Source organism: Mesoplodon bidens (genome assembly GCF_964165515.1).
Source record: "Mesoplodon bidens genome assembly, chromosome: 3".
Taxonomy (NCBI): domain Eukaryota; kingdom Metazoa; phylum Chordata; class Mammalia; order Artiodactyla; family Ziphiidae; genus Mesoplodon; species Mesoplodon bidens.
The window spans coordinates 130,751,366-130,773,556 of NC_138178.1; the positions used below are offsets into that span (position 1 = coordinate 130,751,366).

Here is a 22,191-nt window from a genome sequence, read left to right on the forward strand (position 1 = left end):
CAAAAAACAAAAAACTTGACTGAAAAATAGGCCACAGACTTTAACAGATACCTCACCAAAGAAGATGTACAGATGGCAAATGAGCGTTTGAAAAGATGTTCCACATCACATGTCATCACGGAAATGCAAAATTAAAACAATGATACACCACTATACATCTATAAGAATGGCCACAATCCAGAACACTGACAACACCAAATGCTGGTGAGAATTCAAGAGCAACAGGAATTCTCATTCACTGCTGAATGTGAATGCAAAATGGTATAGCTACTTTGGAAGACAATTTAGCGGTTTCCTACAAAACTAAGCATATTTCTTACCATATGATCCAACAATCATACTCCTTAGTATTTACCCAAAGGAGTAAAAAACACATGTTCACAAAAAAAAAAACCCGTACATGAATGTTTACAGCAGCTTTATTTATAATTGCAAAACTTGGAAATAACTAAGATATCTGTCAGTAGGTGTGGAAAATAAACTGTGGCACATCCAGACAATGGGATATTATTCAGCGCTTAAAAAAATGAGTTACCAAGCTACGAAAAGACATGAAGGAAACTTAAATGTACATTACTAAGCAAAAGACACCAATCTGAAAAGCTACATATTGTATGATTCCAATTGTATGACATTCTGTAAAAAAGGCAAAACTATGGAGACAGTAAACAGATTAACCATTGCCAGGGGTTGTTAGGGGAGGGATGAAAAGGCAGAGTACAGATTTTTCAGGGCAGTGAAACTATTCTGTATGATATTACAATGATGGATATGTCATTATACATTTGTCCAAAGCCGTAGACTGTACAACACCAAGAGTAAATGCTAATGTAAACCATGGAGTCTGGATGATAATGATGTATCAATGAAGGTTTATCATTACAACAAATGTCCCAGTCTGGTGTGGGGTCTTGATAGTGGGGAGGTTGTATGTGTGGGAATGAGGGTAAATGGGAACACTCTGTACTTTCTGCTTAATTTTGCTGTGAACCTAAAACTGCTGTAAAAAAAGTTTATTAAAAAAACTGATAAATGATATAAACAGGCAATTCAAAAAAGAAACTGAAATGGCCAGTAAAGACATAAAAAAATAGTTATCTTTATAAACTAAAATGAAATACTGTATTTTTTCACTCAGAGAAGCAAACACTAAAAACTGACAACATTCAAGTGTTAGTGACAACTTGAGGCAATGGGTTTTCACACATTGACGGTTGGAATGTAAACTGGTATAACCACTTGGGAGAGCAATTTGACGGTATCTGAAATGAATTATGTGTACACTTAAAACACAGCAATTCTACTTTCTACTTCTACACAAACACAAAAGAGAAATTCCTCCACACTCGTGCAAAACGGCATTAAGAAGATACCTGCACAGCAACTGCAGGAAAGTTTTGTTTTTGGATATATACACTCACAGATGTGGATACATGTATGTATGTTTACGTATTTTCAAAAGTACTGGAAGATACATATTAACCTTATGCAGTAGTTGCTTTGTGAAGAGATTAGAGGAGAATATGAATCAAGAACTTTACCTATATTATTTTGACTTAAAAAATAGTTTAGCAAAATGATAAAATATCAGCTATTAATTCTAGATAATAGGATTTAGGTAAATGTTACATAATTCTTTGTATTTTTCTGTATTTTAATTTTTGTCTTAGAAATTCCATTAAACATTTTAAAAAACCTTATAATTTGAGTCATTAGAACAAAACAGTAACGTCCTGTATCTCCCCCAAATCTATGGTACAATGGAGTTATGTACTAATGATAATGACAATGGTTCACATTTTCTCTGATGGTTGAATATTTCCTGTCATATGACAGAACTGGGTCAGCCAAAAGTAATCTACATCTCATTTCAGAAAACATAAACAGAACTGCTACAAGAGTTTTCAAATTGTAGACTGGTTAAGGACGACAACACTCATGGTCATTTCCTTAGGAGCTGTGTCAGGCCTTCAATGAAGGAACACTACTGCCTGAATCACTAAAATCGAATACTGACTTACGTTAACGGAAATACTACAAAAGCTACATCACTCTGAAAATAATTGCCTGTTCCCTTCTCCTTCCCATAAAAATAAAGTCATCAGAATGAGGCATTAAATAATAATATATATTTCTAATAAGGAAATACTAGACACCTCCTGTTCTACCATAACTCAACATTTCTTTACCTTAAAGTAATATAAAAACTTTAAAGAATAAAGTAATAATTTCACAAATACACAAACACAGATAGCTCACCCCAATCCCTACTCCTTGAGATAAACTCAATGTCAGTCATCAGTCACATACATATCATGCAACTCATAATTTCATGAATTTATCTAATACTTACTAAAAGTCTTACAGATGTCAGAAACAGCTTTGAAGACTCTGTCAGAGAAATTCACTTTCACCTTCACATACTTCATGTTGGGAAGTTGCAGACGGAGCAGCTTGTGCTGGGGGGTGAACTGAAGCTTAGCATCTGCCTGAACGCCATACTTGTCCAAGGTCCAATGTGTCTTGAGGAGCCAAGTTCTCTTCTTTTCCCACCACAGAGCATGGTCAGACCAATCTTTTTTTACATCTGTTAAACAAACAAACAAAACACTTCTAAAAATCATCAAGATCACCTTGAGAGAAATCATAAGCAGAAAACTAAATAACTGGGTATTTAATATGATCAACTAATTAAATACTAAGTGCCTGTTTTGTGATAGGTACAAAAGAAATACTAAATAGCTGAGAAAACATTCTGCCCTTGAAAGCTAGTATAGAAGGGAGCTGAGGCAGAATACACAGGGTAACTAGTAATGCTTAAGGGGGACACACAAATGACGAAGAGAGTAAGTACTCTCTGTAGGCATTCCGAGAACAAAGAGAACCCTGGGGACTAGAATCAGAAGGATTCATGATGAGGTGGAGTTGGTGGATTCTGAGCCCAGCCTCGAGGAATGGACAATATTCTGATGATAAAATAGGTGTGAGGTATATGAGGCTGCAGAGGCATGCTGAGGTTAATGAGTGGCGAAAAGTAAGATGGAACCAAAGTGAACAAAAACCCAATATCCTAGGTAAAGAAGAGACTGGAAAAGAAAACATCCACGAGTAACACTTAATAACTTATTAAGAGAAAACAAAAACAAAAAAACTACACTCCCAACCACACACCCAAATACATTCCAAGAAAAGTAACTTATAAGTCACACTGTCCAACATTTTTTCCCCAATATATTTCGGTACAAGAGAAAACATTAGTATCTGTTATACTCTTTAACATCCTCATGCAATTAAATTAAATGAAAATAAATTTATAAAAAATAAAGAGTATAATCTACACAAGATTTGGCTACCCCCAGATACAGCAGATCATAACAATAAACTTGCAAATAAAAGCCAACTTTAGCTAGTTCTTAAAGTAGCAATAAAAGTAAAGACTTTTTGTATCAATTATATGATAAACTAAGAACCAAAAAAGGGGGAGAGGATATTAAAAAAAAAAACAGTATTAGCCAAACAAAGCTTTGCAAAGGAAGAAAAAAAAGTGAGAAATATTATCATGATTATCATGTTCATTTTAATACAGTTTTAAAAAGAATTGGTCAATTTTAAGAAGATAAATTTAAAAGTATACACTAACCTGAAATGTTTTTTTTAGCACCTGTCTACCAGAAAGCTTCAGAGTAAAAAATCAAACCACCACACTGATTATGAGCCTAGAAACACTTTCTATAATGGTGAAATTTACTTGATATAATTAACTTCTCCTCATTATGGAAGAAACACATCACAGGTGGGAAAAAGACTTTCAATTCCCCCAGACATTTAAAAAAATATTTTAATTAGTAAGTACTTTAATGGGAGAACTGTAATTACTTGTGATTATATTGCCATTTTGAAATTTCAATATTTGTTTTGGGAAAGCCCAGTCAATTATGTTACTTGAAGTTTGGCTGCAGAAACACATATTTTACTACTACTTACTTAGTTGTGACACAATGTATATAGTACCCTGCATCTTAAATTATTTTCCAGCACAGAATTTTTTTTTTTAATATTTATTTATTTATTTGGCTGTGCCGGGTCTTAGTTGTGGCATGTGGGATCCAGCTCCCTGACCAGGTATCGAACCCAGGCCCCCTGCCTTGGGAGCATGGAGTCTTAACCACTGGACCACCAGGGAAGTCCCATCCAGCACAGAATTTATCAACTAGATTTTAGAAACAGCAAATCTGATCTAGCTCACAAGAACACAACCAAGGTTGGGACCTTTTCATATACTATGAGGTAAATGTCACACACGTTACAGATGGTTTACTTTTTTCTTCAGGAATAAAGAACCCAAGGCAGAAAAAGATGATTTGTAAAGAATGATAGTAACCAAGCAGAGCAAGGCTGAGCTGAACTGAATTAATTGATTGTACTTTCTTCCCCATGTCTCAATCCATTCACTTCTGCTGCCAACATCAACCATTAAGGAAGCTACAACATGTATTCCCAGTGGGGGGAGAAGAGAGGAAAAAGCTGTACACCGCTAATAATAATAATAGTTTTGTAAATACTGACTTAAGTCATTTGGGTTCCCTTTGACTTAAATCAAAAGACAATCCTGAAATAAGAACTTTGGCACAAGTAGCTTATTTGGGGTCGGGGCGGGGTGGGGGGGACCCCAGGAAGCATACCTGAGGGGATTAGGAAAGGCGAAACAGAGGGAGAAAAGTCTATGAACGATTCATTAACTTCTGTGGATAACTGGAGTTCAGTCCTGTGAGATACCCTCCGGGGAATTACATAGAATATGACTTAGAATTATCCCCCTAAGGAAAGAGAAAGCTGGGGCATCTATCCAATTCCTTGGTTGAGGGTTGCTCCTAGGGCCATTAAATTCCCAGCATTTCCCCAGCTGCCACGCACGGGCTGGCCACCCTACACTCAAGCAGTTAACTCACCAAGGCTGAAATATTTACTACATGGACTTTTACAGAAAGACTTTGTAGGCCCGGATGCAATAAAATCTCAACTTTGCATCAATTAGGCTTCAAACGCTGACCTCAGAAACAGGTACTTCCCGTGATCTTCCTCTTTAAAAATTTAACCCTCCCCATCAATTCCACCTTGGTTTTTTACACCAAAGGAACAGCACCCCTGCATCCAATAAGAATAAACATTGACAAGAAGGACATATAATCCAAAGATTGTGTACTAGAAACCTATGAATAGTTTGTTTACCCACAGAAAGAGAGAAAATCTTTTACTGACTGGCAACACTGGTAAAATCAGTCTTTTTTACCCACAGAAAATAGTAGATAAGTAACAATATAGGAAAGAAAAATTACCCCAAATAAAAGCAGAAACAGGACACCAGAAAAGATCTTAAGTGTCGATAGGGCACATGCCAAGAGACAAAAACAGAGAAAAGCAGGCATTCTGACAGCAAAAGAAGTAGTCAGTGTTAGAAGATGGAATGGTTGGACTATGGGAGCCTGTAACATATGTTCAAATTGTGTAATTTTTGGTAGCATTCCTGAAGACTCAAAATACCAGCAACCTAATCAGCATTAATTATAAGATAATCACTACTACAGGAGAAGAACAAACAGCATCTATAAAATATTCATTAATTCCCCAAATATCTACTGAACATTTACTATGTGCCAGAAGGCACTATTCTAGGCTAGAGATACAGTGATGAGAAGAACAAAGTTCCAGCATCTTTCCAAGGTCAATATGACTAGAATTGAGGAGGTGAAGCATCAGAGTGCTCGGCAGAAGCCTTGTATATCATAAAGTTGTTTAGCTTTTATTATGTGTGTGAGAGAAGCCACTAGAGCAGTGTTTTTCAGCTTGTTTGGCATTAGAATTATCTGAGCAACTTTTCAAATAGAGTAATGCCTGGACTCAGCCCAAACCACTCTGGGTGTGGGTCTAGAAATTGATTTTAAGCAGAGGAGTGAATTTTTCCTCTTCTTTCGCTCAAGACAATCCCTCCTATATGAAATGATTATGTTCCAAAAGTTCTTTTAAGTCTTAGAATTTAGATTTGCCACGAAGAAACATTATAAATAGGTTCCAGACTGTTACTCAAATCTAAAATAGCCCCAAGTATACTACTAGCAATATTACACTAAACTGATATAAGGCTTTTGCAGAATATATGGTTGATGTTCAACTAGAGATGTAAGGAAAACTGCTAAGTGGCACCTGCAGACTGTGGGTTGGATGGAGAGGAAGAAAGACAATGTTGCTGGTAAGCTGTGAGGGAGACAAGGGCTTCCGGCTAAAGTAGGGCACTTGGCTACTCCCTCCTCATCCTTCCATAAACTCCAGGAATTAACTGGCCTCCTTCCTCATTCCCAGCTACAATTTGTTGTCTTAGGCCAAGGTTTCTTTCCTCTACTAAAGCTCCTAAAAACAGAAGAGCTTTACCTTCTGCTTTCCTCTCTAATTCCTGAAACATACAACTATTCTGATGTTTCTAATGAGATGTTATTGCCAATAATGTGTAAAGACAAAGTCTACAAGTAAAATTAATGCTTAAGTAAGTTTAAAAAATTATCTCTATAATGTTATCCCTAATGTTTACTGAAATGTAAAGGACATTATATATTAATTTTGCTTTTCGATCACATAATCTTTTGTTCTTAAGAACTCCTCACTCTCACTCTTTTAGGTCTCTCTCCTCCCAAACTCCTTTTAATTTCAGAGGTGAAGCAGCTGAGGATACTGCTCCCTTGTTTTTAGGATGTGCCCTCTTGTTCTTGTTTTTAATCACTCAGACCTTCAAAAAAGGAAACAGGCAAAATGGAAGAAGTGATGCTCTTCAGGTACACAACCAATAAATGAATCAATAAACATTTTCCAAGGACCTACCATAGGCCAGACACTAAACTAGGCCATGGGAATATATAATTAGTTACGTAAGAATTCCCATCAAAGAGTCACTTACAGTCCAAGTGAGGGACGCAGACAGTGGCAGAAAGATCAGAATCCAGTTCTAATAGGTATCTAACTGATATCTCAACTGAAGAGTCAGCATGAAAAAATGGGCTCACAGACTAAATTTATGTTCACTCAGCTCTGCCCAAGGTAAACAAACTCTGTCTCCCAGGCACACAGAGACCTGGTATTTCCACTTTATTTAATAATTTCTTTACCTCCCTACAGATGTCCAATCTATCCTCTTCCTCACTCCTAAATACCTATTTCCTATAAGACTGCTAGGTCATTAGGGTCTCAAAGAACTACGGGGAAATAGTCACTCAAACCACTCCATTTCTCTGTTCCAATACTATCCATACCTTGGAATGTCAATTTATTTATATATAATGGACTCCAGTCCCCACCATACACCAAGAAGCTAATCAATTCAAGATATATCCTAAGAAAGATAAGGATTACACCAGATAATTAAGGACTACACCATGGAAACTGTGATTCAAGTGAGGGCTGGTTTCAGGAGGTCCTTCCTAGAACCGGCCAACACTACAAAGTCACTCATCGGTTCACTCTCGAAACACCAAGTGTGAAGGAATATTTATATTATGCATGTCTTTAACTGATTTAACAATGGCAGCTACAGACCATAAAACTCAAAAAGGTTATGGTTAGTAGCTATTTTACTATTTGAAGAATGCGTATAGTACTATGCAAAATTAAACTGAGTTCAAAATAAGTGAAGAACACAAACAGGTATCAACTGCAAAGACGCAATTTAGAAAAATAATGTAATTAACCACTTTTGATTTTACATTAGAAACTAGAATTATATAAAATGAATACTCTATCATCTAAAAATAATTGAAATAACTTCCAAGTCATTCCTCTCTTCTTTAAGACTGTTCTACAGAGACCAGAAGTAAATTCCTCAATTATTTTTAATCTTATTCTAGAAAAGTAACCCTCCCTTCCAGACTACGCTTCGTTCTAGAGGAATAATCCCCAACAGATTCTCAGCAGTGTATTCTATACTACATTACTACAACGCTATCTATGACTGAATCAAAGTTACTAGTATACTAGTACTATACTAGTATAGTATAGTATACTAAAAAGTATACTAGAAAGAAGTATATTCCTGATTTTCCACAGCTATGAAAAGCAGAAACAGACTGCTTTAAAAAAAAGTCCCAGAGCTAACTCAGCTGACATATACTTTTGTTGATCAATAAAATGAAAAAAGGAAACACTAGCAATGAACATGTAAATATTCCATAATTCAGTAACTGTCCCCCACTCACCCCATCCATTCAACAAATTAAGGGAGACTACACCAAGATCATACAAATAGTAATTATATTAACCTAACTTTTAAATCTTTAAAATTGAATATCTCTCTCCAAGGTCTAGTTTCTTCCTCAGCTCTTCTTTCCATCCAAGTACTATGGAATTTACCTCTCAAACAGCTGTTAAATTTGTCCCTTCCTTTCTTTTTATTACACTGCTTTAGCTTAAGCCCTCAGCATCTCTTGTGTGAACTACTATAATCCCATTTTTTACAAAACTATCTGAGTTATCTTTTAAAATGCAAATTTGATCATTTTACTTCTCTACGTATACAGGTCCTTCTGTTGCTGAAGTGTTTTATCACCTCTTAGCAGGTTACACAAACCTTAACTACCTGTGCCCCACACTGCTTGGCTATCCCCAGGTACAGCTCATGCTCTGGCCCAGTTTGTGAAACAACTTGATGTTTTGTGCGTCCTTGATTGGATACCTTTCTCTTCCCCCCTCATCAAGCTGACAAAATCCTACACAAAAACCAAATATTACCATCTCCAAGCCTTCACTGACCCTCCTGTTAAAGCAGTTACGTACATCTTAGCACTCTGAATAATATACCACACTTCATTATAATTGATTTTATGTAACTACCTTCTTCCACTCGATTAAGGGTCTTTGATCTTATTTATCTTGTACCTCAAAGGCAGAGCCCAGGGACTTTCCTGGTGGTGCAGCGGTTAAGAATCCACCTGCCAATGCAGGAGACACGGGTTCGATCCCTGGTCCAGGAAGATCCCACATGCCGCAGAGCAACTAAACCCATGCGTCACAACTACTGAGCCTGCACTCTAGAGCTCGCAAGCCACAACTACTGAGCCCTCATGCCACAACTACTGAAGCCCACGTGTGCCGAGAGCCCGTGCTCCACAACAAGAGAAGCCACCACAATGAGAAACACGTGCACCCCAAGGAAGAGTAGCCCCCGTTCGCCGCAACTAGAGAAAGCCCGCGTGCAGCAATGAAGACCCAACATAGCCGAAAATAAATAATAAATAAATTTTTAAAAAGGCAGAGCCCAGGGCCTGGCACATAGAATTAAACCAATAAATATTTGTAATATGCAGGCAACGTGTAAACTCTTAAGTGTATACAGGCAAATGAAAAAATAATAAAACTGGTTATTTACTGTACTGTAATTTAAAACATTAGAAGTACTGAGAAGTGTTACACCTCTTTGTAAAAACTTACCAAGAGTAGTTTTATTCATTTATTTATTTATTTTCGCTGCACCAGGTCTTGCTGCATGAGGGATCTCTAGTTGCAGCATGCAGACTTCTTAGTTGCAGCATGTGGACTCTTAGTTGAGGCATGCATGTGGGATCTAGTTCCCCGACCAGGGACCGAACCCAGGCCCCCTGCATTGGGAGCGTGGAGTCTTACCCACTGGGCCACCAGGGAAGTCCCCAAGAATAGTTTAAATACTACTTGTCTATGCCCTGGCAAATTATCACACTCCTTTCTAGGTTTGGAGCAATTTCCAACATTTTATCCTGCATACTTTCAATGCCATGCTATATCTCCGAGAGTTCCTTTAATATGCAATTTTTTGCTGGTGTCACTTCCTCTGAGACATCTTTGTCTTTTTTGTCATACCACTTATCTCATTTATGTCAATAAGTTTGCCTTCACTAAATTCCTCTGGCTGTATATCTGGAGTCTCTCAAATGGCAACAGCACCCACATTCCCATGGTGAACTGTTTCTTCTATAACTCCATTTATGCTTGATTCAAATTTCAGTTCTGGCATCACCACTTTTTGGATTTTTCTGCTGCACATTTATCTTTGTTGGCCAACTCCCTCTTTCAGTTATCCATTAAAAAAAAATCTCATGAGTTTATCAGTGGGAGAAAAAGAAGCAACACAACTACATATGCTGTCTATGCATGAACACAAATATACAGTAACCAATCATGGACAGACTGAAATATGTGATATGACTGGTCACTGATCATGATACACATGTTATTGACACAGTGAATTGTAGACTGAAGAGCTAGAAGCAAAGTTGGTACTTTATGCAATTACTCAAAGTATGGTGGTAACTAAAATGTGAACCATGTTGTTGGATAACTGGTGTTAACTAAACCATGATAACTGAAATATGTGCATACTTAAACTGTGCAAAATACTGATGGTTTCCAAAAATCTGATATGTCCTTTTCTTAAAAAAGATGTTTTTCATCTGTTAGCATAAGCAGTAAACTGCTTCAAACTTTACATATCATTCAAATTGCCAAATTATTTCAATTAAAGTACCCCATTCAATTTTAGCTTAAGAAAATTATTGGTTTACATTAAGACTTCAATGACTGACTAAAGCAGATGCATCATCCAGTTTTCAAAAACATTTAGAAACTAAACTCCTGACTAAAAAGTGACTAACTGATGTTTCTTTGACATAGCTAACTTGATTGAAAATTAGGAATTCACTCATCAAAACAAAACAAAATCAACTAAGTTTACAAATGGCCTTCTGAAGTTACTCACAAACCCAAAATAATGTTTATCAATTTCAATATCAATTATTTCCTATTACAAAATATACTAACTCAAAGTAGTTAAGAAGCTTTACCAGATGACATACATGCATGCAATTACAGAGTGCGCACAAATAGAAGTCATGTCACTTATTCATTTCCAGAGGGTGGGTAGCTTTCTATCCAATCCAACGGCTTACTACTAATTTGGTTCAACTTGACTTAGTTCTTAGAAGACTGGACTCAGAGTCCATGCAATGTCAACATGTAACAAATTTTAAGGGAGTTAACATCAAGGCTGAATGTATCAGTTAGTATTTGACTCACAGAGGTAATAACTGGATTTGTCTTTTCAAGTTGGTCAAAGGCACTAGCTATTCTATAGTTCAAAAAAGAAGTAACTTAAGAATATTTTATTGGCTTTGACATTTAAAATTTATCTCAGAAACAAATTCTAATACAGGACTGGAGTGCAGACTACTGAAAAAATATTTCTTGGAATCCAAGAGGCTTATTACTGCTTGTATTTTATGTTACTGACACATATGTACACGATGAACTCCAAATTTGTAAAGATCCAATGTCTCTTCCAATTTAAAATCTATTATTGGTATCTCACAGCTCTTAGTACAACACTAAGTCTTTTAAACCTGGTTTACAATGCACTTCAAGCACTTGCTTATTTCTTAAGCCTGTCAAGTCATGGGTTCCCCAGGACCATGCCTCTATCATCATTAGACTTCTTTCAGTTCCTCAAATGGCAGCCTTCCCTTGTTCCCATGCTCTCATGCTGGGACTTCTCATCTTCTCCCAACCTGTTGTTCTTTTATCCCATGCCCCCATGCGAAGATCCTCTGTCACTCTTCTGGCTAATTCCTACTCTACCGTCAGCCCTCGTTTTAAAAGTAATTTCCTCCAGAAACCCTTCCCCATTGACTAGGTCAGGTTCCCCAGTACATACTCTCATAACTATTTCAATTATCCTAACACTCATCACATTATAGCAATTACTTATTTAAAGACTGCCTTGCCCCTAAGACTATAAGTTGAATGAGTGTAAGGAATAAGCTAATTTTGTTCACTTCTTGTCTCTCCCATTCATAGTACGGTATCCAGCATTCAGCAGGTTCTCATTTAAAACATTAAGTGGGTGAGTGAAGGAATAATAGAACAGAATATCATTTCCTCACTTACTTAACTATATCTTTCCTCTCTATAATTACTATCTTCTACTTCTCTAAGCTGGTCTCCAGAACACCATAAACACCGCAATCCTCAATCCAGAATGCCTTTCTTCCTAACTTTTCACCCTGGCCCTCTTTAAATAAAGTCAGTCTCTGTTCATGCTTCTAAATCTCCACCACCTTCCTGTACCACTTATTTGGCACTTCACAACCAGACTGTCAACTCAAAGCAATCTTCTGTTTTCATTTTGGTACTAGAAAGCTGCTCACATTTTGAGTGGGGACTATGTCCCATTACCTAATATAATGGTTGGCCCTCCATAAACGTTTTGCTTGCTGCTACTACTGATGAGGTCAAGTTCATGTACCTCTTTAATCCCCAAAAAAGTCTCATGTTATAAACTTCTCTAACCTATTGAAAACAGAATATGAGTGTACAGACTTTAGGTAGGAATATTTACATGCGAATGTCTCCTCTTGCTCTAAAGCCCCTCTTTCCTAGTCTAAGTTCTTTAAGGCATTTATTCCCCAAACTCATAAGGTAAGATATTTAATAGTGAGATATCCCAGAGGTCCATTAGGACCCTCAATAAAATAACACCAGTTACTCTAACAGAACTTACTATGTGCCACTGTGTGCTTTACACATATGTATTCATTTAATCCTCACAACAACCCTATGAGGTAAGTATACCATTATCTCCATTTTACTTGTAAGGAAACTAAGTCACAGCAATGCTAAATAACTTGACACGAGGTCACAAAGCTTATAGGGAGTGAAGCCAGTATTTAAACCCAAGGCAGTGTGGCTTCGGGGAATATATTCGGAGTTCAGAACCATTAAACAAAACTTACAAAAGCAAGAAAATAAGAAGGGGTTTCTGGGTAAGTACTACCTAAATACAATGAAAATGAATTAGCCTACCTCAATCCACAGTTCAAATTTATGTTTTAGGTTTACACAGTATTTGAAGGACAACTGAGGATAACATTTTTTTGAGCTCTTAATATAGGCAGTCTACTTATTACCAGGGATTCTGTTAATACTTTTAACACCATACTCAGCTGGTTAACTGAGTAACTCCAAGAAACAGGGAAGTAAACTAAGGTTAAGGTTAAATGAGACTAATAATCAGGAGAGGTTAAAATAACATGCCAAGGTCATATATAACTCTAAGTGGCATGTCTTAGACTTAAGTTCTTAAACACTAACAAAGTTCACCTTTTAAAGAAGGCACTTGCCTAAACCAGAATATTAAATTTATTGGAAATACCCTCCATTTAAGCATAGTTCATCTATAATTTTGTACATATTGAAGCATAAAATCTACTGTGTTTAAAACATGTTATACTTTTTAAAAATATTACCCATAGTGATGCAAGTTAGCATAATAAAGTTAAAATGCATTCCTAATATGGTAGAGGATAAATCAGTACTATTTGGCTTACCTTTATAAATGACACTTTCTCAATCTTTTATAAAATATTATTTCTCTAGCTCAGTAAAAGGGAACATTTTACACAGCTACATTTCATCATCAACATAGCTACATTTACAAAGGCTATTCTAAAACACTTCATATATATTAACTAACTGAATCCTTATAATAATCCTAGGATAAAGATACTATTATTATTCCCATTTTACAGATGAGCAAGCAGAGGCACAGACAGGTAGGTCACAGAGCTGCACAGCTAGAATATGGTAAAGTCAGGACTGTGACAGTCAGGAGGCCCTCCCACAGTCTGTGGTCCACAACAAGGGCATTCTATCACAGCAACCGATTTCATCAACACCTTGCATAAAACCTCAAAATGATACAGCAATTGTTTGCTTTCTTCAAATTATTTTTAATTTCAAAGGTTATGAAATTCAGGAACTGCATTAAGGAACAATAAGCTGGGAGGCACTTCTCCAACAGACATCTTCATCTACAATAAATAATGCTGGCACTTTATTGGTGTTTTATTCATAACCTTGAGTGTTCCATTAAGAAAAGATATCAAAACCATCAATACACTGATGCTTTAACATCACAATTGATCTTTAAAATACTTAATGTAGTTTTTAGTTACAGCATAATATAAGATAGGTAAATATCTCAGAAAAGATTCACTACAGATTCCAAAGCAAATGTCACCTCCTCTGGGCCGAAAGTTATCAGCTCCATAACCTTGAAAACTGTATAGGGGTTGCCCAAGGATACACTGAAACTGGATGGTCCTTATACAACTAAATAGTAGATAATCGAGTCTGAAAACTGAATCGTGAAAGGAAAGGAAATTGAAATGTAAACTCCACATTTCAATGATTTATTGCTTATCTTCTTAAGAACACTGATTCACTTAGAAGCAAAATTATTGAAACTGAGAGAAAATACCAGAAAATAAAATTTTCAAAACATTTTACCACGTAACTCTGAGTCACTATGAATAAACAGTGTAGTATTCTCAATGAAGGAAGGTAGACCAGGATTCAAATAATGACCTTTTATACACAACAGTACTGTTTTAGTTTATCTTCCAGTTTAGAGAAAGATCATACTTGAAAAATAATTTTCAAAGAACTCTAATAACATTACAGGGGTAAGGGAACAAACATAAATGAAGGCTTATTCTGTGTTTATCTATATTGTACAAATAAGGAAACTGAGATCCTTAATGTGAAAACCCTGACTTTAAAACTTTAAAAAAATCACATAGCTATTAAGTGGGATGGTCAGGATTGGAATCCAGACTTAATTCTTTCTATAATATTAAACCCTAAAACGTTTATTATTCAATGATGCTTTACTACAGATTTATTTTTATGACTAAAGTTCTAAAAAATCTAACTTTTCTAGTAGATTGATGATAAACCAGTTTTCATTGGACTATTATTTTACACCCCAGATTCTACCAAATTAAAGTTGTAATTATTTTAAATTGATATGATGCAATTATTTCCTTTCTAATACATTATCACTACTGTACCTCACATATTCCTCCTTATTAACATACAAATAGACAGAAGCTATGCAACTTACAGGACAAAATCTTTGAGACCTTGACTAGGCCAATTTCCTTGCATGAGACAATTTTTTAAAAGTTCAATCCAGGAAAGAAAAAACTTGATAAAATGGACTTCCTCAAAATTTTTAAATTTTGCTCTCTGAAAGATACTGTTAAAATAAAAAGACAAGCCATAGATTGGGAGGAAATACTGCAAAACACATATCTGATAAAGTACTTGTATCTAGAAGAAAGAACTCTTAAAACTCAGTAAGAAAACAAACAACACAATTTAAAAAAATAGGCAAAAGATATGAAGACTGTTCACTAAGATACACAGATGACATATAAGCATGTGAAAAGCTTCCCATCATTAGTCATTAGGGAAATGTGAATTAAAATCATAATGAGATACCACTACATACTTTATTAGACTAAACAAAAACAAAAACACCTGACAATACCAAGTGCTAAGGGAGGACTGACAGCAATTGGAACTCTCACAAAATTTTTTTCCAATTCTTATACCATGCTGATAGGCATGCAAAATGATGTGGTCACTTTGGAAAAGCTTGGCAGTTTCCTAAAAAATCTAAGCATGGGGGACGGTGGGGGTGGTGGTGGTGGTGGTGGGATGAACTGGGAGATTGGGATTGACATGTATACACTAACATGCATAAAATAGACAACTAATGAGAACCTGCTGCATAAAAAATAAAATAAAATAAAATTCAAAAAATAAATTTAAGCATATACTTAGGATACTACCCAGCAATCCCTCTCCTTGGTAGTTATCCAAGAGAAATGAAAATACACATTCATGGAAATGTTTACAACAGTCCAATTCATAATCTCCCCAAACTGAAAACAACACTGGTAGACTGGAAACACTGGAAACAAGTGGTAGATGGATAAACTGTGGTACACATCCATACAATGAACTATAACTCAACAACAACAAAAAACTACTGATACACACAAATCTAAAATGTATTATGCTAAAAATATTTTTTAAATAAAATAAAATGTATTATACTAAGCAAAAGAAACCACCCTCAAAGCTACATGGTTCCATTTATATGACATTCTAGAAAAGGCATTCAGTGGTTTTCAGAAGCTGGGGTTGAAGGGATGGGCTGATTATAAAGCAACACAAAGACATTTTTTGTAGTGCTGGAAAAGCTCTATATCTTGATTGTGATTGTTTTACATGACTGCATGGGTTTGTCAAAACTCAGCACATGATACTAAAAAGTATGAATTTTACTATATGTAAATTATACCTCAGTAAGCTTGACATTAGGAAAAAAATTAACAAGCAAAAAATGCAATTATGCAAAAATTTGTTACAAATGAATTATACTGGATATGAATTTGTAACCACAAACCCAAGTATAGAATGTCACATCTCATTTAAAAAATTATTTTATAATATTCTTTTAGAATATCTGTTTACCTCACACTGGGCATATATACCATTTTGTAATGTACAGTAGCATCAGCATTATTAATTTTTATTTCAGTAATATAATTATTTAAATAAAAATACTGAATATGGGGCTTCCCTGGTGGCGCAGTGGTTGAGAGTCTGCCTGCCGATGCAGGGGACACGGGTTCGTGCCCCAGTCCGGGAAGATCCCACATGCCGTGGAGCAGCTGGGCCCGTGAGCCATGGCCGCTGAGCCTGCGCGTCCGGAGCCTGTGCTCCGCAACGGGAGAGGCCACAACAGTGAGAGGCCCGCGTACCGCAAAAAAAAAAAAAAAAAAAAAAAAAAAAACTGAATATGTTAGCTTTTTTCTTAAACCACTTTCATTAGTTTCTAAATGGGCTTAATGTTTTCATATGCCAAGACACAATTTTATACCATTCCTTTGTTTTAAGTGAATAAAAAACATACTACTGAGGCCTTCGTGGTTATAAATTTTTCAAATCTCTGGAATACCATCGTCCACTTGTTGGTCCATTCCATTTCAGAAATCTCATGAAAACAGTAGTTAAATAGCTCTTTGCTACATTACAGGGGCAGGTGTGTTTGGAAGTGAACGAAAGAGCGGAATGATAGCTATTTTCCTTGCTGTTTAGGCGGTGAGAGCACAAAGCAGTCCCGAACTAGACTCCTTCTGAGGAGTACAATTCTCCACTATTAAACAGTCTAGATTATATCTTAACTCCTTTCAAAAGGAGTCCCTCCCGGACCCCCACCCCCAGTTCAGGGTATTCAGGGACTTTCAATGCCACTCTCATTTGTAGAGCACAAAGAGTCCATGTAATGCATTTTCATATGTAGTATCTCTTTTCCCACCAAGACCTATGAGAAAGTTTTCTTAAATTTGCATTTTACAGATGTCAAAACCCACTCAGCAGATTGGATTAGTTGTCCAGTGATCACACAAACCAATATGTGGCAGAGCCAGAATATCGTTTATTATTCTATGGATGCATTAACATTTACTACAGTCTAAAGACAACCAACACTATGGGAAATCTATACCCAATGATGTCTAAAACTATTATCTGTACCTTATCCAATAGAAAGCTAAGAAGAAAACTGAACTTTAAAGATAAAAGTGTATGAAAAAGAACCTATAAAAATATCATTCTAAGTGAAATTCACACTGATAAAGAATCTTATCATTGAAAAAAGGTAAAACAATGTCTTGAAAAGACAAAGGCTAAGGAACTGTTCCACAGGATGGCTATGAAGTCTGAAAACAGGTACAATTGCTTTACACGTATCTTAATGTAATATTAATAGGCCACATATTACATACTCTCCTATGGTTCCAAACTTGGTAGTCATTGTGTATATTAAAGGAAACTAAGTAAAGAGGTCAATTTAGTGACAGTTAAATGTAGAATGAAATCCTGGATGGAAAAGACAAAGGCCAGTACTGGAACAACTGGCAAATCTGAAATACGGATGCATGCCAGACAATTAGTATTGAACATGTTAGACCTGTTAGTACTGAATCAATATTACATCTCCTGAATTTGTTAACTGTAACGTAACACCTAAGAGAAAGTCCTTGTTCTTAGGTGATACATATTTTAAGTACTTATGGATGGAGGGTTATGATGTGTGCAACTACCTCAAATGGTTCCCAAAAAATGTGTATGTGTTTACGTGTACAGAGAAACCAAATGACAAAATGTTAACTGATGGTCTAGATGAAGATTATAGTGTTCACAGTTATTATTCTTGAACTTGTAAGTTTGAAATTTCAAAAAATAAGTAGTTGAAGGTAAAAAACAAAACTTTAAATTTTCTTTCAATCTTCTTCAATAGCTAATAGACGTTTCTGACAAGATCTTTTCTAAGAAATTGAATAAAAAAGATATATTCTTTCTAGTGCCTCTATAAATAAGTCAACTCTAGTTGGAATCAAACAGTATTTGTTGATCTTTTAAAAATTGGGTATAAAACACGGGAGCAAACCACACATAATGTATCCAAGGAATAGCTTATACTTTATTAGGTGCTATGAGAATTTCAGTAAAATTTACATACTGCCCTTTATTTTAAGGAACTTAAGATGTGCTGAGAAACATAAAATTCAATGTCCAGCTCCTGTGGATCATTAACAGTACTCTAAACACTTATAAGACAGTACATATTTAACTAAAATTTTACTCACTCTAATATATATGATTTCACCATTAGGTGTTTCTCCCACCCCACTTCAAAAGATTTTCAAATTTATTTTTATCTTAATATATTTCACTACGAATGCAGTGAAGCTGCATCATGTAGACATTTCACTTCCGTGAATTCAACCATAAGCTCTCAGGGGGAAAAACTGAGGATTTCAACAGCACAGCACCATTCCACGAAATAAGCATACCTTCCCCAAGGAGCACTAAGCAAGAGTATAAGGGAGCTGTCCAGTAACATATGTGTCTCTCCCTGTGTGCATCTTGCCAAGCTCTGATCCTAGTATTCAAAGTATTTTTGTGTAACAAAGCCCCTAATGCAAGCCAATTTCTTCATCTGGTGCTCAACTAAAGAAATTTATTTTTGGAGTTTCTGAAGGAAAAACTAGCTATTTTGCACTTCTGTGAGATGGAATGAATGTATGGAAACCATACTTCATGATGACTTTAAGGAATTTTTAAGGCAATTTGAACCAAAATATTTTTTTTGGGGGGGAGGGTCATCACGTATGCTAAATTTCACAGTTTAACTCAATCCTAACATGCAACTCCAACGCAAATGTACTCTATTTCATTATTATAGCAAGAACATGACACACTTTAAAGCAAGGATGACTTCTTTCCAAAGGCTACATCCAGAAACATACTCCTCAAATTTTCTAAGTCAACTCCATATATTTTTTTAGGTGCTCCTGAGTCTGCCAATTTACATTTTTTCCTCTGGATTATCATTAAATCTGATTTAACCCAACTTCTACATTCTTCCTACTCATAGAATCAGAGTTAGAAGAAACTTAGAAATCACACAGCCTATTCCCTCCAACCTCATAGAGCTGTTGGCTGGAGATTTCCATTCACTAAGTTCCATGTTATAATAAATTCCTTACTCTCTAACTACCACAAATTTTTCCAGAAAATTAAAGATCTAATTGTACACAGTCCTAAAAAGACAATTTTTATAAAGTGATACTAATAAAATGCAGTGAAACAAAGTATCTCTCTGGCATTTGGAATCCTCAACACTTACTAACCTCTGAATCCTATTGAGTAGAACAGTTTTAATAATTCTCAATGATCTCCAGAGGAACGTCAGGGAATCCCATAAAATTGGGCCTCTTCCTTACAACATTTACTTTTGAATACAATTATTTTATTGTCTTATTTTTATAATGTCTTATTTTTATAATCCTTAACGCTGGTGTCTTATATTTTAACTCTTTTCTTAAAAAAAACAAACAAAAAAAACTAGGGACTTCCCTGGAGATCCAGTGGTTAAGATGCCGTGCTTCCACTGTAGGGGGCGCGGGTTCCATCCCTGGTCAGGGAACTAGATCCCACATGCCTCCTAGTGCGGCCCAAAGAAAAAAAACAACTATAAGCTTTCAAAACTGTTTTTAACAAAAAGTACAATAAGTTTTAAAAATTCTATTTAAAGCTTCAAATCTGGATTTTTAAAAAAAATAAAGTGAAGTAACTTTTCATTTTCAGAATGAGGTCGAAATTATTTGTCTAGTAGCAACCTGAAGTCACAGATGCAAAAAGTTTCTGTGACATCAGGATATAATTCCCTAAAGCCCACCTTTTCATGGTATACACTCTTTATTTTCTTGTAAAAGGTTAGTGCAAAATGACAAATGTGTTGTGTACTAAAATTTAAAAGGGATCGTTCAGATCTTTGAATGAAAGTCATAAATCTAAGAATCATGGTTGAATGATCTTAGCTGAAGAAGCACACAAGTTCTTTATAAAATTCTAACTAAATACAAAGATGTTGTTGACATTCTAAGGAACAATTATTTACTTTTACAGCTTGCTTAATTAAAGTGCCTAAGTCTGGGATGAACACTGTACTTTCAAAATAAGGCTGACCTTCAAGGGCCAAACCTTAGTGTTGTATATCATAACCCTTTTTTTGATCACAGACCTCTTTGTGAATCTAATGAAAGCTAAGAAGCCTCTAACCAGAAAATTTCACATGTGTACATACACACAAAATTTTAACACAATGTTGAGGGAAGGAGTCATCATGGACTCTATCCATCCCAGAGAAGTAATTGCTACCGCTGATTATATGGAAGACAGCCTTAAAACATAATGCTTTGGTATTCATACACACTCTGATGAGAATGAGAAGGGTATCAAACACGCATCCAGAGTTTGAAAACGTAGGTGAAGGCTGTTCTGCGGCACCGTAAGTGTTCTGAGGCCAGAGCACCCTGGTCCTGCTAACTGTCCATCTCTGCTCTGCAATCCCCTCCAACATGACACCCTGTCTCATCCCTACCATGACCTCCACCTCTTATCTACACTCGGCAAGCTGCTCTGATCTACCTCCTTGACAAGTAACCATCCAGTCTGCCCTTTAGTACCTTCAGTAACACAACTTAGGGCTTCAGAAGGCAGGCCATTCCAGTTTTAGGCAGCTCTGAAGCATTATAAAGTTCTTTTCTAATCTGAGTAGCCTAGTTTGTAAATTTTAAATGCTGTCCTGAATTTCTCCTCTATTTATTTGCCAATAGGTAACAAAACAGCTTGCCATTCAAAGTATCTAATCCTAAAACCAGGAGCAAAAAATCATTTAGCCTTACTTTTTACCAAACAGGAGAGTTAGAATTATGCTGAAAAACACTTTCTATTTGAAAGTCAAAATCTAAGAGAATAAATATTGGCTCAGTTCAAGAAAGATGTAAGGCTTTCACATACACAACATCTCCTACCTTGTTGGGCTTCTTTTCACTGCATAAAATATTTAAAATGCATCAACATTAAAAGATTAAAATTATAGTCACTGCAAATTAACATCAGTTCTGTCTAAAAAGTTTCTTCTCTGTATTTCTATTTATGCCTGTGATTCTGTAATAAACAGTTCTAATCAATGCAATATAAATATAGAAGTCATTATTTATTCATTAGATAAAGCCTGGCTTTCAAGAACTACAAGTTATCTCAGTCACCTTCAACAGGTCCTTTTTCACAATAAGAAATATCTCTTATTGAAACCGGAGTATTAATAAGGTCCATTTATCATATATAAAGCAATCTCTGAAGAAAATGCTTGCTTCCGTTGAAAACAAAGGAAATACAAACAATTATATTTGAAATTTTCTTCCTTAAACATAATCCCTCACTAGTGCTGAACAAAAAAGGTTCAGAAATATTCTGCACAGTGATTGATTAATCAGATAAGAACAATGCTAACCAACAGTTAAGTGGATAAACACACAGCAAAATCTCGTTTTCAAAGGGCCACCCAGGGGGGCTCTGTCCTGGGTTATGTCTCAGAGAACCAAACAATGCACAGTCCTAAGGAGGACGCTACCCTGCAAAGAGCTTCTTTATGGTCCTTCAATAATTAAACTTCCTGCAGGAATCCAAAGAAGGCCCACCTAAATGAATGCTGTCTTACACTGCAAATTACATTGGAGCACTATTTCGGTAAGTTTATGTGGTAGGTATACACTAATCCCTTGGTAAGAAATACATTTCCTGATAAATAACTACTTCTCTACTTTTCCAGAATGGCCAGAAGAAGGAATGCTGTGTTTTAAAGAGACAAACACACAAAGCCTAAAAAGATAATGCCATGCATTTCCACTTTTCAGAACC

At 35.8% G+C, this 22,191-nt stretch overlaps 1 protein-coding gene across 1 annotated transcript in view; it reads right to left on the reverse strand.

Moving 5' to 3' along the window:
- The window catches only part of FERMT2 (FERM domain containing kindlin 2), a 69,646-nt gene that overhangs the window by 45,825 nt on the left and 1,630 nt on the right, over nt 1-22,191 (reverse strand). The window contains exon 3 of the mRNA XM_081228092.1: nt 2,354-2,587. Within this exon, the coding sequence (XP_081084218.1) occupies nt 2,354-2,587 (234 nt within the window). The remainder of the gene's footprint in view (nt 1-2,353; nt 2,588-22,191) is intronic.